Source organism: Typha latifolia, chromosome 5 (genome assembly GCF_019914945.1).
Source record: "Typha latifolia isolate L0001 chromosome 5, TyphaL0001v2, whole genome shotgun sequence".
Lineage (NCBI taxonomy): Eukaryota > Viridiplantae > Streptophyta > Magnoliopsida > Poales > Typhaceae > Typha > Typha latifolia.
This window is the reverse complement of record NC_133090.1, coordinates 2,943,270-2,962,449: the sequence shown is the minus strand read 5'-3', so window position 1 is coordinate 2,962,449 and position 19,180 is coordinate 2,943,270. Positions and strand designations below refer to the sequence as shown.

The window sequence follows — 19,180 nt, the reverse complement described above, 5'->3', positions numbered from 1 at the left end:
ATATATATCGAGAGAGAGAGAGAGCGCGTTTCTTCTTCGCTGCCGTGTAGGGTAAGTGTTTATTAATCAGCATACTAATATCCTTAAAGGTATAATAGGAATATAAAAAAAATTTAAAAGTATTATCAGTTTAATAAGTAATTATTTATTTTTATCATTTAATAATTTAGCAAATAAAAAAAAAATATTTTTGACTGAGCGTATAAAGGTATTAATAATAAGGGTATTGATATTTTGATGAAAGTTTAAGTAAATTCTATCTCTTTGATTAAAGTTTAAGTAAATTCTATTTCTTTGATTATTTTTAATTATTATATATATCTTTCATTAGTTTAAGATTAATTTAAACTAAAAGTTAATAACAGAGAATCAAAATTCGATGGGCGTTAAATGAAAAATTCGCATTTAATCTAAAGACATTTTCTTTTAGCACCCTGTATTCTATAATATTACTTCAACAGATAATTCATATAAATATGGGGTGTTCAATAAAAATTTTGCTAAATTTAAAAACATTTATATTTATCACCCTGAATTTCTGCAATACTATTTGAACTAAAAAATCAATACTATAGGGTGTTAAATGAAAATTAAAGAAATTTGCATTTAGAGCCCCATATTTATGCAATATTATTGAGAACAAAAATACACTAATCCTAGGGTGTTAAATGAAAAACTCACCAAATCTAAATACATTTGCGTTTAGCACCCTGTATTCTGTAATATTATTTCAACTGATAATTCACATAAATATGGGGTGTTAAATGAAAATTTTGCTAATTTTAAAAACATCTACATTTAGCATCTTGTATTTCTGCAATATTATTTGAACTAAAAAAATCAATAACTATAAAGGTGTCATATGAAAATTAAAGAAATTGACATTTTGAACCCCATATTTATTTCAAAATGATTGAAAATAAAAATATACTAATCCGTTGGGCGTTAAATGAAAAATTTACATTTAATCTATAGACATTTTCTTTTAGCGCCCTGTATTCTATAGTATTACTTCAACAGAAAATTCACATAAATATGGGGTGTTAAATGAAAATTTTGCTAACTTTAAAAACATTTATATTTATCACCCTGAATTTCTGTAATATTATTTGAACTAAAAAATCAATACTATAGGGTGTTAAACGAAAATTAAAGAAATATGCAATTAGAGCGCCATATTTATGCAATATTATTGTGAACAAAAATAAACTAATCCGTAGGGTGTTAAATGAAAATTTACATTTAATCTAAAGACATTTTCTTTTAGCATCCTGTATTCTATAATATTACTTCAACAGATAATTCACATAAATATGGGGTATTAAATGAAAATTTTGCTAACTTTAAAAACATTTATATTTATCACCCTGAATTTCTGTAATATTATTTGAACTAAAAAATCAATACTATAGGGTGTTAAACGAAAATTAAAGAAATATGCAATTAGAGCGCCATATTTATGCAATATTATTGAGAACAAAAATAAACTAATCCGTAGGGTGTTAAATGAAAATTTACATTTAATCTAAAGACATTTTCTTTTAGCGCCCTGTATTCTATAGTATTACTTCAACAGAAAATTCACATAAATATGGGGTGTTAAATGAAAATTTTGCTAACTTTAAAAACATTTATATTTATCACCCTGAATTTCTGTAATATTATTTGAACTAAAAAATCAATACTATAGGGTGTTAAATGAAAATTAATGAAATTTGCAATTACAGCGCCATATTTATGCAATATTATTGAGAACAAAAATAAACTAATCCGTAGGGTGTTAAATGAAAATTTACATTTAATCTAAAGACATTTTCTTTTAGCATCCTGTATTCTATAATATTACTTCAACAGATAATTCACATAAATATGGGGTATTAAATGAAAATTTTGCTAACTTTAAAAACATTTATATTTATCACCCTGAATTTCTGTAATATTATTTGAACTAAAAAATCAATACTATAGGGTGTTAAACGAAAATTAAAGAAATATGCAATTAGAGCGCCATATTTATGCAATATTATTGAGAACAAAATACACTAATCCGTAGGGTGTTAAATGAAAAACTCACCAAATCTAAAGACATTTGCATTTAGCACCCTGTATTCTGTAATATTATTTCAACTGATAATTCACATAAATATGGGGTGTTAAATGAAAATTTTGCTAATTTTTAAAAACATCTATATTTAGCATCCTGTATTTCTGCAATATTATTTGAACTAAAAAAATCAATAACTATAAAGGTGTCATATGAAAATTAAAGAAATTGACATTTTGAACCCCATATTTATTTCAAAATGATTGGAAATAAAAATATACTAATCCGTTGGGCGTTAAATGAAAAATTCACATTTAATCTATAGACATTTTCTTTTAGCGCCCTGTATTCTATAGTATTACTTCAACAGAAAATTCACATAAATATGGGGTGTTAAATGAAAATTTGCTAACTTTAAAAACATTTATATTTATTACCCTGAATTTCTGTAATATTATTTGAACTAAAAAATCAATACTATAGGGTGTTAAATGAAAATTAATGAAATTTGCAATTACAGCGCCATATTTATGCAATATTATTGAGAACAAAAATAAACTAATCCGTAGGGTGTTAAATGAAAAACTCACCAAATCTAAAGACATTAGCATTTAGCTCCCTGTATTCTGTAATATTATTTCAACTAATAATTCACATAATATGGGGTGTTAAATGTAAATTTTGCTAACTTTTAAAAACATTTATATTTAGTATCCTGTATTTCTGCAATATTATTTGCACTAATAAAATCAATAACTATAAAGGTGTCATATGAAAATTAAAGAAATTCACCGAATCTAAAGACATTTTCTTTAGCACCCGTATTCTATAAGATTATTTCAACTGATAAATCACATAAATATGGGGTGTTAAAAGAAAATTTTGCTAACTTTAAAAACATTTATATTTAGCACCCTGTATTTCTGCAATATTATTTGAGCTATAAAATCAATACTATAAGGAGTTAAATGAAAATTAAAGAATTGCATTTAGAGCCCCATATTTATGCAATATTATTGAGAACATAAATACACTAATCCGTAGGGTGTTAAATGAAAAATTTACCAAATTCTGAGGACAGTTGCATTTAGCACCCTGTATTCTGTAATATTATTTCAACTGATAATTCACATAAATATGGGGCGTTAAATGAAAATTCTGCTTACTTTAAAGACATTTATATTTAGGACCCTGTATTTCTGCAATATTATTCAAACTGAAAATTCAATAACTATAGGTGTTCATAAACGAAAATGTACCAAAAGTAAATAAATTTACATTAGAACCTTGTATTTATATAATATTATTCAAAGCAAAAGTACACTTATCCATAGGGTGTTAATGAAAACTTTACCTAATCTAAAAACATTTGTCTAGCACCCTGTAATTTGTAATATTATTTGAACCGAAAATTCACATAAATATAAGCTATTAAAAATGAAAACTTCACCAAATCCAATGGCATTTACATTTAGAACCCTGCATTTCTGCAATACTAGTTGATTCGAAAATTCACATAACTATACGGTGTTAAATGAAAATTTTACTAAAATTAACGAAATTTGCTTTTAGCACCCGATATTTATGCAATATTGTGCAGCGAAAATACACTCATCCATATGGTGTTAAATGAAAACATCATCCAATATATAGACATTTAATCTAGCCCCTGTATTCTGTTATATTATTTGAACAGAAAATTCACATAAATATAGGGTGTGAAAACTTTACCAAATCTAAAGACATTTACATTTAGCACCTGTATTTCTGTAATATTATTTGATTCATCAAAACTTCCCCGTATGGTGTTAAATAAAAACTTCACTAAAACTGAAGAAATTATTTTCACCTTCAGGTTTTAACAGAAAAACTAACAATTAACTAACGGAAATAAAAGTTAAAGAGAGGCACTTCAGAATTTAACCTAAGTAGAAAGGGTGGGATGAGTAGTAGGATATAACTTGTAACTATACAATTAGTTAAGTTAGATATAAATACATATCGAAGGAGGCCTCTTCTAACTGAGAGAATGAAAAGAAAGATTGAACCCTGCAAGGCTGCAATAGATGTGCAGGTAAAGGCAATAGCTTCAATATGTAGCAAAATGAACAAAATAATAACACATCAACCTCTCAGGGTTATTAAGTTTAGGAATCAATGACAGAAAACAACGCAAAATGAGCTGAACTTGTTTGTACACGCATGCAAGTTAGGCTCAAAATTAATTTCTAGTCGAGTTGGATCACTCAATGCCATTATTTTTTTATAGAGATCACACACACTCATACTAGACTAGTATCAATCCAATTAAAAAGACGCCTTATATTACACAAATTAATTACAACACTTGATAACTAAGCATGATGTGGGTCTACATGAGGAGCCTTATTAAAACACTAGATCGTACACTCACGCAAGCTAGACAAGTAGATATATATGTGGTCATGGACAGAGGGAATTCCTGCCCGGCCCACCAAAGTAGAAGGACACACCATTGTAGCTTATCGCGTTATAGCAGTTGGGGTGATCTGCGTAGGTTGTGATAGACTGCACTGGGTAAAGTTGGCCGGTCCAGTCCGCCGTCCAAAGGTTTTTAATGTAGCACGCCTTCCCGAATCCTTCTCCGGCGAAATGGCCGGAGCCCATGTCTGTCTCGGTGTGCACCCCATAACGACGTATGTTGGCTATCTCTCCTCCCCATTCCACCCAAGTAGCATAGTAGGAGAGCTGTGTGAAGAGGATAGCTGGCCAGTAACCAACGTATATGCCCTGGAAGTACATCCACCAATTCCCACTACTTGGATCCTGAAAGTGACTTAATTTTTCAGTGATTATGGACAAAAGAAGGACTTTTGAGTGTGCATTTGTATGGAGAAATGTACCTTTAATACTTTATACGTCGCCTCAAATTGGGGTCCGGCATAGGTGGATACAGGGGATACAGTTGCTCCGGGGGTCAATCTGGCGTCTATCTGCACAAATCCTGGGCATAAATGGTCGTAGCAACCTGTGCTTTGATATCCATCGCTCTGTCATTTAATTAGAAGCATTAAGCTAATCCGAGAAACTATTAATGCTCGACGTAAGGAATAGGATCAGATCTGGAAGCACATAGAATTTACTACCATCATCGCAACTTACAACCACTTATTGTAAGCCCAAAAAGGTCCCCCCCCAAAAAAATGTACACTCTTCTACGCCAGAGGCAACTTGATGTTTAATTGGAGTTCTACTCATAGAAAAATAAAAACAAAAGTATGCACTTACTGTCCAATGAACGAACAACCTGGCTCTGCGGTCTCCATATAATCTAGGATAAACCTGGCCAGAAAGAAATAATACGATTTAGATCGATCATCCAGTTGCTTACTATAGAGAGAGAGAGACAGAGAGAGAGAGAGAGAGAGAGAGAGAGAGAGAGAGAGAGAGAGAGAGAGAGAGAGAGAGAGAGAGAGAGAGAGTTAAGGTGCATTAAGCAATACCTGCCAACCAGCTTCAATGATGTCTAGATTCGAGGATAGCAAGAGTTTGGAAAGACTCAACTCGTCGTCCGATTCAACGTATGAATCCCAGACGTTCAGCGTAGCTGAAGTCCCATAAATTGAACTTTGTATATTTTGTGGGTAAGCTACTGCATACTTTTTTATGCATCAAAAGATATAGAAAACAAAACTAAAAGGATTAGTTATCAAAAGACAGTCTCTAGCTTGAATTTGATAGGAAGAAACAGAGAAAATCCGATCAGTTTTGTTGATAGTTAACTTCTCCTTTAACACTACGTATGCAGCATGTTGAAATTAATGCATGATACTGAAACAGCCCCACAGTGTTAAAAGGCAAAGTGTATTTAATGCATCAGAATGAAAGAATTTAAAAGTTGATTATTTTTAATTCTCCTTTTTTTTTTTTCACCCGTCAGTTTTCTCAAGAATAAGCTCCCTATTATCATCGCATCGTCATCTGTTAAACACGAAGACAGCTCTTCTTTATTTAATTATATATTATCCCTTATAATCAGGGCTAAATTCACTTTACTCCTTATGTTTTTATTTGTCTGACTTTCCCCATATAGTTATATTTAAACTAAATAAATCATTATTTTCTCATTATATTTAATGAGGTCGAATTTAAAAATAATCATTAGAAGCAAAATTATAAATAATTAGATAAAATTTTAAATATATCTAAAATAATACTGATTGAATTTTAGATAATAAAAATATGAAAAAAAGCATACATATACTCAATAATTTTATCATATCTAAAATGCTTATTCAATCTTATACAACTTTGTATTTAATGAATATCTTCCAATTCAATTTATAGATTGGTAAAATGAGATAAATTGATACAAATAAAATTATAGGGAGGTGAAGTGAATTTAGGCTTAGCTGAAGAGGGCTATAGGTATATATATATATATGTATGTATTATTCAAACTTAAAGAAAAGATAAAATAAAGAAGGATCATACATAGAGAGTGTGCACAAACGCTTCTAATGGCTAGTGTTACAGTGAGCACAAAAGCATTGGAACACTATGGTGCAAAGAAGTATTTCACGTACCTCAGGGCCAGCAGTTGGAACGGTTGCAGTTCTGGATATATAGTTACGCTTCTTCTTGCCAAATTGAGATAGAGATTTGGCTCGCAATACATCTCCTACTGTGATTCTTCGTATTGGCACTGTTCCATCCGGACAACTGCCAGCGTCATTCCATACTTGTCGAACACTTTCTGTATTAGTAGTATAGTTCTCGCCAGTATACGTTGGCATCGCAGATGGTGCCATCTAATAATTCATAAGGAAAATAACATATACCATATTAGCAAATTAAGAAACAATTCATCCAACAAGCTAGAAATAGTACTTAATTGAGAGGCTCTTCATGTTACTGTGAGATAATGAGAAAGACAACGTAAACCTGGATAGTGTGATTTTTCAAAAGAGGATTGTCAAAAGCCGGTTGTTTATCGATGGGTATACAGTCGACGATATCTCCATCTGGGCTCTGTTATAAATCAAAGATAAAAGAAGTTGGGCGAGCCAGAAGTTAATTTACTCAAAACGATTAGTAGCTAGCTAGCCACCCATAGTTTTTACCTGAATGGATTTTACTGCAGGTTTGTTGATCTTTTCAAGATATTGTTTAATCTTCTCCATCTCAACGGGGGACACTTGCCCAGTGCTAGTATACTTCCAAGCCGAGACATCAACACTTCCGTAGTTGATGATCACTAACACTAGTTGAATCACAAGAAGAGAATGGATAGATTTGCAGAGAAAAGACATAGAGAATAACCTAGAGATGTTTCCCCTAAGACAGTATATTTTGGTGATTAAAGGAGATTGCGGGAGGTCCTTTAAATAGCCAACACATGAAGCGGATACAATCCTTATCCTTTGTGCCTCTCATGCATGTTGTTATTGTTTTTTTGCCCCATGATAACGTATGAAATCCACGATCATCACCAACTCAATCTACCCAAACTCAGTTACATATGTACATGGTTGATGTCATTCTAATGGAATGATTAAATATTTTGATATATATATATATATATATATATATATGGGTCCTCATCAGAAAGAGATACTTGCGGGCACACAAAGCTTAACGATTGATTGGAATTAATGAGAGGAAGCGAGTAGAATTAAGACTAAATATAGTAAACTTAGGACTAAACAACCCAAGTCTTTTACAAGCAGGCATTAAAAACAAATTATCCCAGTCGCCAGTTGATCATTCTAATACACGTGGTACTTTATTAATATATGGGTTGTAAATTATTGGTTTTAATACAATTAACATACTCTTTCATAAGCATTTTTAATGCCAAAGAAGCTTCTATTATAGAATTTAATATGCATGAATTCTTTTGATTCTGTTGGCCAAGTATTCTTTGTTTTGGGCGATTAGTGGGTTACTGATGTCTACTTTGTGATAACAAAAAGCTAACTTTCTTCCATCTTCCTTCGAAAATGAAACAACGCTATTGTACCACAAGCTTGCAAAAGTTTCATACACAATAATCCTAGTTTAAGATTCAGTTAGCTTGCTCATAATTCATACTACTAATTAATAGAAGACGGGATATATGTGGATAGTAATTAAGTTTGTCTACATAATCGAACCTACTCGTATACGTAAGATTAAGCTTGTCTCTTTTCTAGATACGCCAAGTTTGCTTCACTTAGTTAGGCTAATTGAAGATTCAGTCAAACTTAAGCTTATCTATAGTTTTTTTTAAATATTTTAAGCTTGTCTATGGTTAAGCATAATCTTGAATCAAGTGTATTAGGTTTGATTTAGAAATAAGAGCTTGTTTATGAGTTGTTTTGGTTGAGCTTGATTTGTATTGATTTCATTAATTTTTTTTTGTTATCTTCTGAATTTTCTAATGAATCTTAAGTGCAGATGAATATGATTCATGTAGATCCAATGTTGAAGATGATTAAAAAAATTTAAATAATTTCAACGAATTGTACAAAAATTCTATAAAATTAAAAAGACCAATATAAAACTTGTAGAACAACTTAAAGAGACATATAAAGAAAAACCTAAAATAGCATAGCAACATTAACAAAAAAAATAGTTGAAAGATATAGAGCGTCTCAAAGAAGAAAACTTAAAGTTTTAAGAAAAGTTGGATAACGCTCTCTTATGCTCAAACTTTTTAATTCCTGAAAAGTAATCATTTTTAAATAAAATTAATTTTTTAGAGGTTAATGTGCATGAGCAAATTATTCTTAAAAAGAGATTACTTAAAATTGTTAAGTGTCTTGATAATGAGTTACATAATGCTAAAATTATTCTCGATAAATTTATTATAGGGATGAATATTTTGAATCAACTTTTTAGATCACAAAGGAAAAGAAAAGAAAAGTAAGGGCTAGGATATGATGGTAAATATCCATTCTCCGAAAGCTTAATGCAATGTATATTCTTCTCCTTTTATTAAATAATCTTATCATTACATTAATACTTCTCATATTGATTATAACATAAATGTTAAGAAAGAAGATGAGAAGTATAATGTGAATGCTAAGACATATATGGAAGAATCTAAGAGTAAAAGTTATATTCATAGTTGTTTTCATTGGAGTTAAATGACACGTTAGCTTGCATTATAAATTTTTGCAAAAATCTAAACATATTTTTTATTATGCTTTAAAAATTGAATATGTGGATTAGAAAATATCTTTTTGCACCCCTTCGGGATGGTGCTATTGAGTGATCCTTTAGTGAGATATGCTAGCTAAGATAGTTTGATTGCTTATTTATATTTCTTAACTATCGACCGGCTGATCAACAATTATACTTGTTCTTCCCCATCCTTGGCCTTGGTGAGTGGCAAACGGCACGGAAAAATATATGTTTTGTGTATATATATATATATATATATATATGTATATCTGATTTTAAATTTTAGATTAATTTTTGAATTGGTTGATCATTTGTGCATTTCAAGATTTTTTTATTTAATTATTTTGGGTTTCTTATTTTTGTTTTTGCTTTAAATTAGAGTGACTCGTATGACATAAATCGTCTTATTATAGAGTTGTTATTGAAATTATAGTCATTTGCATTAACATTTGATATATTATCTCCGAGTGTCTTGTTTATTTTTTTTTAAATATTTATCAGTTTGTATGACATTCATTGTAGTTATTGTGATTCAATCTTGTGTAAACATTATTTCATAGGTTATTCTTTAGATATCTTATTCAGTAGGTTGACATTCACTACTGGACCTTTTAATTAAGTTTCACCTCCTTATTAAAAGATAAATAAAAAATGGTATCACATGATTAGTATGAAAGACGAAGTGTCCAATTCGACAACATGCACTTCTATATTATAAGTCATTTATATTTTTAAAATAGTGCACTGTAAGAAAAGAGCTACCTAACTTATGTGTGAAAGATATTACTGTACTAAAATAATTATTTGTTATAATATGGAAAACAAAAAATTATTTTTGAATTGAAAGAGGAGAATGTGAACTAAATTCAGTTTGATTTCAATTTAGTGTCTTCTTTTGATGTTTTATAATTGACTTATATTTTCATATTTTACTAGAGCGAATTATTAAGACATTATAATTAAATTTTATTTTAATAATTTTGAGTGATCAAATTTCCTAGTTTATAATATACTAGCTAATATAAATATTTATGTATCTATTTTATCTTAAGTTTACGATGAGTCTAACTTTTTATAAGTCGATTTGAAATTATTAAGTGAATAAACTAAAAATATTTAAATATGATATACGAACATTCTTTTCCATTTGTGAATAGATTTGAGACTTTAAATACTTCAAAACTGGATTTGATAGTTAGAAATTTTTTATGCAGTTTTAAAATTTATTAGCTAAAAATTATGTGCAATATACTTTGAGGGGGAGCATGCGTTTTTAAATGATTACATGAATCAAATATAATTTCCGGTGTCATATTCTCTTTCATGCTTTTGTATTTTCTCCGTATAGTAATTATATTATTTGTCAATTTATAACAAAAAAAAGGAGAGATGTTTAGAAAATAAAAAAACTAGGGTTTAGACCTAAATTACACATGAATCAGATAATCCTTTTCTTCTAGTATACACTGAACAATGTATAAATATATCATATTAACTGTACCGAGTTAAAGTGAACCATAAATAAGATGACTTTTCCTCTAAACTCATTTTAGTCCTTTTCATTCATCTTTTCTCAAATGTATAACTCTTGACTAAGAATGTAGTCAAATTATGTAAATTATAATTAATAGTGAGCAACCTAAGAAAATTTTCATAAAATCATGTTCACTCAAGGTTATACAAAAGTCATTAAGGCATTATGTTAAAATTTTAAGGTTCACGAAAGTCCAAAAAGTGAAAAAAATAAATAAAACAATGAGCTAATATAACTCTCATAATTAAGAGAAAGTTATATATCTGTCAAGAAAATATTTGAGTTAAGAAGTGCATCAATTTTTGTTTAATATAAAAGACTCTAAAATGTATCAAGTGATCAAACAGAAACAAATACACTTGCCAACCAAAATAAATAAATAAAGGACTCAAAGTGAAAATTCTAAACTGAAAAAAGAAAATTAAAATCACATATCCTAAACTACTAAAAAAACAGTAAAAAAAAAAAGAGTCTAAATAACAAATCTCTAAGGATGATGTACAAAAGTACTTAAATATCTTAACATCTAAAGATTTTGTGAATGGTTTTAGGACTCCTCTGAGGTCCTCGAAATTTTTCATATTTGCTTTTCCTTTCTTGTATACTCTTCGTTAATGTTGCTTATGATATGTAGTACAGAGGACGAAAATTCTATAAACAGTAGATAAAATGTAGAGTGCCATTTGCAAATATTACAAAATACAAGATGTAAACAACAAATACATAACAAGGTAGGGTGCTTATTACATAATTTCCTAACTTATTAATGTTTGATCTCTGATTCTCTGGTAGGTTTTAATTCATGCATTTTTAATGTCAAAGAATATTATATTAGATTGCGCAAATGTTAGGGTGGCGAAAGAATGGCGAAAGATTGCCAAAGAAGTAACATTATTCACGACAATCTTGCAAAAGTTCTATTAAAAATAGGGATAAGATAATATAATCATCAGGTCAGCTTCAGGCCCAGGCCTGACCCACCCCAAAACCCCCAAAACCAAAGGCCCTTCAATCCAGTGGGGAAACCGATTATTAGTCCAGCATAGGATTGGAGAATTGGAAAAGAGCACAATAGGAAGAAAGGAGGTGGGGCAACACTGACCGGAAGAGGAGGCGTGGTGGAGGTGATGAGGCGTTGACGATAATATAGTGGAGGTGGTGTGGCGAAGGACGAGGAGAAGCCGCAGAGGAGGAGATTTCATGGCCCAGCCGAGCGCCCGCGGCCCTCGCCGGAGCGTAGAGAGAGAGAGAGAGAGAGAGAGAGAGAGAGCTGAGATGAGAGTATAACATAACAGCTTTATATTCTTCTGTTCCCTCATGCAAGTAATGAAATAGTTCTCTCCTCGTCATGGAGAAAAAGATCAATTCAATGGAGTTGGTGTTTTCTTTTATTTTCCTTCTCGCATTAAGTTGGAGAGCTATTTTGGTCCATCATTTCAGAGTTGATCATAAGAGATTGGCGACGAGAACTAGGGAGGGAGGTGCAAAAAGGGATTGCTAGAAAGGAAGAGAAGGAAAAGGGATTGTTCCCGTAATTTTATTTAAATGACTTCAGCCTTTTTTTTAATTTATTTATTTTAGTTTTTATTATTTATGAGTTTACTCCAAACTAATCACATTGTCGAACCATCGATTGAATCAAATTAAGCCACCAAACCATTAAATATTTTTTTTCATAATATCATTTAGGGTTGGAATTGAATCCATAACCTTTTTGATAAAAAATAGTTAGAAACCCTACTAAAGTGAGTTGGTACTTGAGCCTCTATCTCGATAACGGATCAAACTACTCAATTTGGGCTGGGCCAAAAGAGGGCAAATCTAATTCTGAGCGAAGTCGGGATCTGATCGGGCCCAGTTCAGGTTCCGGCGGGGTTTCGTCCCGAGAATTCTGGGACGAGCTCGACGGGCATATGGTCGGATTGCAGTCAAATTTATGCTATATTCTAACACTCTATGTTACGCAAAACCTCATCGCCTGAACATCTTTGACATTGTCCCAACTTGCTCCTCAAAAGAGGGACTCAACAGAACACTAACGTAAAAAGCACCATAAGACAAGACCGGGGAGGCGAATAGGAGACATCGTTAAGACAATGGGAGATACATTATTATGTATATATACTAAGATATGATGATCAGACGTTCATTTTAGAGAAATTCTGACACGGCCAAGAGGATGCCTTATTAAGACACACTAGATGACAAGAACTAAAATACACAAGCTGATCACACACTGACACTAGAAAAATAGCAATCCCATTTTGGTGAGGGTATGAGGATGAAGTGAAATGGCAAACTCAAGGACAGAGGGAATTCTTTCCTGACCCACCAAAGTAGAAGTAAACCCCCCAATTTGTGTCTTTGTAGCTTTTCGCGTCGTAGCAATTGGGGTGATCTGCGTAGGTCGTGATAGACTGCACTGAGTAAAGCGTGTTAGTCGAGTCCACGTTCTGAAGGTTGCGAATGTAGCTCGCCTTCCCGAATCCCTCCGGGGGAAAATGGCCGGAGCCCATGTCCGTCGAGGTGTGCACGCCATTAGGGCTCGTGTTCACTATCTCTCCTCCCCATTCCGCCGTAGTAGCATACGTAGAGAGGCGTGTGAAGAGATTTGCTGGCCAGTAACCAACGTTGATGTTCTGGTATCTCATCCACCAATTCCCAGTGCTTGGATCCTGAAATTTATTTAATTATTCAGTGTTAGTATACCTAATTGCAATGTACGTTCATGCACTTAAGTAGGTGAGGATTGATTGGAATATTGCATCCAAACAAGGAGGTAGATTACAGTTTAGACTTAATTAAAACCCCAAAAATAGTTTGATATGATGACCAGTACGAGTAGTTTGGTCTTATGGAAAAATATAATATATTGACGCCTATCATAGTAGGAATAGTTTAATCATTTGTACCATGAGATATAGATGATAAATCTAACGGTTGAAACTTTGTCTAAGACTACAAAGGGCAAAATGTTAGAAGTGGTGTAAATTGAAATTGAGCCAAACTAGCTAGTTGTAAACTATAAGAGTTATGATAATGCAATGAAATAGACAATGAATACTGGTCAATCTTTTATTCTCTTTGTTACCTTCCATATGAGGAGGGTAATCTCATATTGGGTGCCGCCATAGGTAGATACAGGGGATAGAGCTCCTGCGATGACTACGCTAGTATCTGTCTGCACAAATCCTGAACACAAAAGGTTGTAGCAACCTGTGGTTTGATATGCATCCCTCTGTTACATTAGAAGAATTAAGATGATTAGAAAACTTTAGATGATAGATTCTACTCCACTTTAATTGAAATTCTATTCACATAAAGTAGAAACAAAACTACGTACTTACCGTCCAATAAATGAACAACCTGGCGCTTCTATCTCCATATAACATAGGGTAAACCTGGCCAGATTAAGTGTCAGTCTCTAATATTGCATTCATTTGGTGTTTCAAATGTTTGGTAGTGTTAAAAAGTATGCTATACATTATTGATCCGTTATGTAACAACCTGGGATCTAATATAGTATGAGAACTTTTCGCCCTAGACAATAAATCATGCATGCATCGATCACTTCTTAGAGAGTAAAGTTCTATTTGAAAAAGACCTGCCAACCCGCTTCAATGGTATTTAGATCCATGTCTTGGTATGATCCTGCAGTAATCCACAGTTGGGAGAGGCTGAACTCGTTGTCCACTTCAATGTATGGATCCCAGACGTTGAACGTAGCCATAGTCCCATAAATTGAACTTTGCGGCTGTGTTGGATGAGCTATTGCATACTTTATGTATGCATCAAAAGATGCAGACGAGAAAACAAAATTCATCAGTCATTAAAACTTCTTGGGCAATTTAATTATTTGCAAACCCCATGCATATTTTATTGTTTTGGTAAAAAAAGAGCATATATATATATATATATATATATATATACCAAGTTTCTCTACGCTTCCCTGTAGATATATTAATGTAGTACGTAGTCGAAAGCAAGATCTTCCTAATTTTGAACGAAATGATGCTCGTCGATTTCTTTGGTTGGTAGATTTTTCATATAATTCTTCATGTTTTTCTGAGATTGTTCTCTTTCTCTTTTATGGTAAGATGAGATTGGATCGTACATGGGGTGCGAGCACATTTTTCCAATTCCGATGACTGATCTTTTGTTGAGAACAACAACCATTAAAGAGAAGCTTCACATACCTCATGGCCGGTAGTCGGACCGGTTACAGTTCTAGATATATAGTTAAGCTTCTTTTTGCCAAATTGAGATAGAGATCCAGCTCGCAGTACATCTTCAATTGTGGTTCTTCGTATTGGCACTGTTCCATCGGGACAACTGCCAGCGTCATTCCATACTTGTCGAACGCTTTCTGTATTATAAGTGTAGTTTCCACCTGTATATGTTGGCATTGTAGATGGTGCCATCTAATAATCCACGAGGATAGTAATACATACCGTATTACCAAAGAAACAATTTATCGATTAATCTTGTAATGATGCTTGAGAGGCTTTGTACGAGATAATAGACCATGCAAACCTGGATATTGTGATTCTTCAAAAGAGGATTATCAAAAGCCGGCTGCTTATCGACAGGAATACAGTCGATGATATCTCCATCTGGGCTCTGCACAAATCAAAGATTAAAAAAAAGAAAAGAAAATTAAGCGAGGCCTAGAAGTTAAACTTAGCTATTTACTCGAATAACAAGCCTTAAAATCATCTTAGCTAGCGTAGCTAGCCACGCACCCATATATATATTTTTTACCTCTACAGATTTTACTGCGGGTTTGTTGATCTTTTCCAAATATTGTTTAATCTTCTCCATTTCGAGAGGGGACACTTGCCCAGTGCTAGTATACTTCCAAGCTGAGACATCTATACTTCCGTAGTTGATGACTAACACTACTAGTTGAAGTACAAGAAGAGAACGAACAAATTTGTTGAAAAAAGACATGAGCAAAACCAAGAGATATTTCTTCTGATCAGTTAAGAGAGTATATTTTGGTGCTAAACAAGATTGTTGTAGGCCCTATAAATAGCCAACACATGAATCACAGTTTATCCTCATCCTTTGTGCATCTCATGCATGTTGTTCCATTTTTTATGGGTCATAATATAAGAAATCTAAAATCATCTCCAACCTCAATTCTATATTATATAAGAAATCTAAAATGTCTCCTCGGTGGAAGGAGTTTATTTTGAGACCTACAAACTACAAAGATGAAATTTTCAAATCTCAAGATTCGAGTGAGGTTTTCACCTTACTTATATAGTTGTGGATATCAATGAGAAGTTTATAAATTAATATTGTATTTACTATATTAGTTTTAGTAATTAATTCGATGTCGAATATGACCTATTCTTTATCCTGACTTTAGAAATCCTTCGAGATAAAAATATGTGTCACGATAATCCTTATCTTTCTAAACTTATTATTCTATATTAATTTATTACGCAAAAGTTCTATGATAGAGAATAAGCCTAGTTTAAGATTACAATTAGCTTGGTCACAACTCATCCTACTAATAAAGACGCTAGACGCGTGCGAGCCAGCTCGAAGTAAAGATTTTAATGATAATGTTCTAACAAGAATTCATAATAGAGTTGAGTTTGGAAGCAAAGATTTTAATAATAAATTTTCTAACAAGAATTCATAAGACTAATCGGCCAAAATTTTATTTTATTTTTTTTGGGGGGGACTATCTTGGCCTTCTTTTCTTTGGGATAAAAGTATAAAAACCTTCATTAATCCTATAGTATAAAAATATAAATACAAAATATATTTTAGTGCCAAAGAAGATTGCAGGGGATTAGAGGAGGCCCTTTAAACAGCAATACATGAATCAGACACAGTCCTTATCCTTTATATCTCTCATGCATGTTGTTCTTTTTATTCTTTATTATCCATCATACGTTATGAAATCCACCGCCATCGTGACCAAATCAATTATATTTGTAAAAATATATGGAAACTACTTTAATATTCTAGTGTAATTTATAATGTTAATCCTACGGATAGTATAGTCAATTTCTGAGTCTATTTTTTTATATATATTCGGTACCCTTATAATTATAGATTTAAGGACTAGAAAGTCATTGAGTAGTAGTTATATCTTAGTTGATCTCTTTTTTAATATTTTGATATCTGTGTCCCCATCAGATAGAGATACTTGCGGGGACACCAAGCTTAATGATTGAGTGGAATTTAATGAGAGGAAGCGAGTAGAATTAAGACTAAATATAGTAGACTTAGGACTAAACAACCAAAGTCTTCTACAAGCAAGCATTAAAAAAATATTATCCCAGTCGCCAGTTGATCATTCTAATACACGTGGTACAATTAACGTAATCTTTCATAAGCATTTTTAATGCCAAAGAAGCATCTATATAGAAGTTAATATGCGTGGATTCTTTTAATTCTGTTGGCTGCGTATTCTTTGTTTTGGGCGGTTAGTGGGTTACTGATCATCTAATGTGTGATAACAAGAAGATAACATTATTCTGTCTTCCTTTGAAAACGAAACAACGTTATTATACGTCAACGCTTGCAAAAGTTTTGTACATAATGGGTCAAGTTTAAGATTCAATTAGCTTGCTCATAATTCGTATAAGTAATAGAAGACATAGTAAGTCTGTCTAAATAATCGATCCAGCTCAATATACGCTAGAATAAGCTCGACTCTATTCTAAGTCAAGTTTGATTCACTCAAGCTAATTGAAGATTGAGTCAAGCTTAAACTTGTCTATTGTTTTGTTTTTTTCTTTCTAATGTTTTGGAGCTTATCTATAGGTAAGCTTTTGCTTGACTCAATGTGTGCTTGCCTGCCCATCCCAAGAAATTAATTCTGAATTTTTTTTACCTTTCTACATACGGAGAATGCATAGAAAGACAATTCTATGTAGAGCAAAAGCTTTGAAGGAAAGAAAACCTAATATTACTATAATGTATGCACAAATGAGTTTAATTTCTTATAGCTTATTACTACACCAGCATATTTATTAGTGAGAAGAAAGTTTAGGGAGAGAGGGATCCATCTTATCGGATCCCCTTTTCTCTTATGAAAATAGTAAAAATAGGAGAGGAAATGTGAAAAAACCCTACGACATCGATCATAGACTTTCTCTAGATTCATCTTAAGCAAGATAATATTATCATTAAACCCCGAAGAATTAATAGAGTGAGCAACTTTTTGAGCTCAGACAATATTATCATAGATATGCCAAATGACAACAACTACGGTTGTTTACTTAGGTCTGAACAGAGAGGTGAAGATAGGTTTACTCCTATTAGTAAGATTTTTAGCCATACTTGTATAATTAATATTACAAAGGAAAATAGGTATATAGTCTACCACCATGGCAGGATTCTTCTACTTAATAATAAGTATAACAAAAGTTTGTCCCCAAGTCTAAGCATGAGTAGCAAAGCACTGGAAATCCAGTAGGAGGATCTTCACTAATAATATCTGGACTAGGAGCTTTTCTGATCATGTTATCTTTCAAAAAATTATCATCACATATGGACTTATAAAAATTCAAAAATTCATGCTCAATATCCTGTCTGCTACCGATCACATCTCCATTATGGTTAGAATCAGAGGTAATGTGATTTCTTTTCTTTTTTTTTTTTGTGGATTTTGGTAGACAAATGGAAAAAGGCAAAGTTCTCATGCCAATCTTTAAGCAAAGTAATCTTCGACTTATTCTGCTACTTGATTAGACTAATCTGCCTACATAAGGCAACACATTTACTGTTCCAGAGGGCAAGAAATTTATGTACTTTTCCAAAGTGAATGGGAAGGAAAGCTTTTTTTCATCGTATTTAATTAATTCATAAGTTAAATTTAAAGATATTTATTAGATAGAAAGTTATAAACTAATTAGATAAGTTTTTTAATGCATCTAAAAATTTTAGATGATAAAAAAATATTTTTTGAAATCTGATTAATTTTATTATATATGCATTGAAAAATTTATTCAATCGTATACTACTTTATATTTAGTGAATGAAATAATAATAATTTCAGTGTGAATAAAACTAAAAAAAAAAAAAAAGTAAAGTGATGCAAATAAAATTCTAGAGAGGTGAAATAAATTTAGATCTAACCAGGGAGGGTATAATGTAGTTTCCCATTTTTATTTTCAAAGACAAAACCACCCTGTGCAACCCATTATTAATAGCAAAAGAAGTGAGAGACGATTCACCATATATAAGACAAGAATGCAGAGGCGAATAAGAGACTTATTAAGACAAGTGATCTCGTATACATATTACATTCATACTAAACAAGTGTGACGAGCGAGGCCAAGAGGATATATATATATATATATATGCCTTATTAAGACACTTGCCATACGTACCTATATGAGTGGGATGGATGGTAAATCATTTGCAGTCTTTTAACAAGCTAGAGGACGCCTAGCTTTATTCGTATACTTGACAACTAAGCATGATGTGGG

General features: G+C 31.9%; 2 protein-coding genes across 2 annotated transcripts; both read right to left on the bottom strand.

The window, feature by feature from the left end:
• Nucleotides 1-4,486: 4,486 nt before the first annotated feature.
• On the bottom strand, nt 4,487-7,206 carry LOC140788433 (protein neprosin-like). The gene is made up of 7 exons (XM_073137679.1): nt 7,147-7,206; nt 6,968-7,054; nt 6,610-6,834; nt 5,527-5,682; nt 5,312-5,365; nt 4,927-5,073; nt 4,487-4,849 (listed from the first exon to the last, which is right to left on the bottom strand). Exons 1-7 carry the CDS (start codon nt 7,204-7,206, stop codon nt 4,487-4,489), a joined length of 1,092 nt encoding a protein of 363 aa, XP_072993780.1.
• A 5,818-nt stretch (nt 7,207-13,024) lies between these two features.
• On the bottom strand, nt 13,025-15,545 carry LOC140788432 (protein neprosin-like). The gene is made up of 7 exons (XM_073137678.1): nt 15,486-15,545; nt 15,258-15,344; nt 14,921-15,145; nt 14,329-14,502; nt 14,072-14,125; nt 13,816-13,962; nt 13,025-13,399 (listed from the first exon to the last, which is right to left on the bottom strand). Exons 1-7 carry the CDS (start codon nt 15,543-15,545, stop codon nt 13,025-13,027), a joined length of 1,122 nt encoding a protein of 373 aa, XP_072993779.1.
• Nucleotides 15,546-19,180: the final 3,635 nt, after the last annotated feature.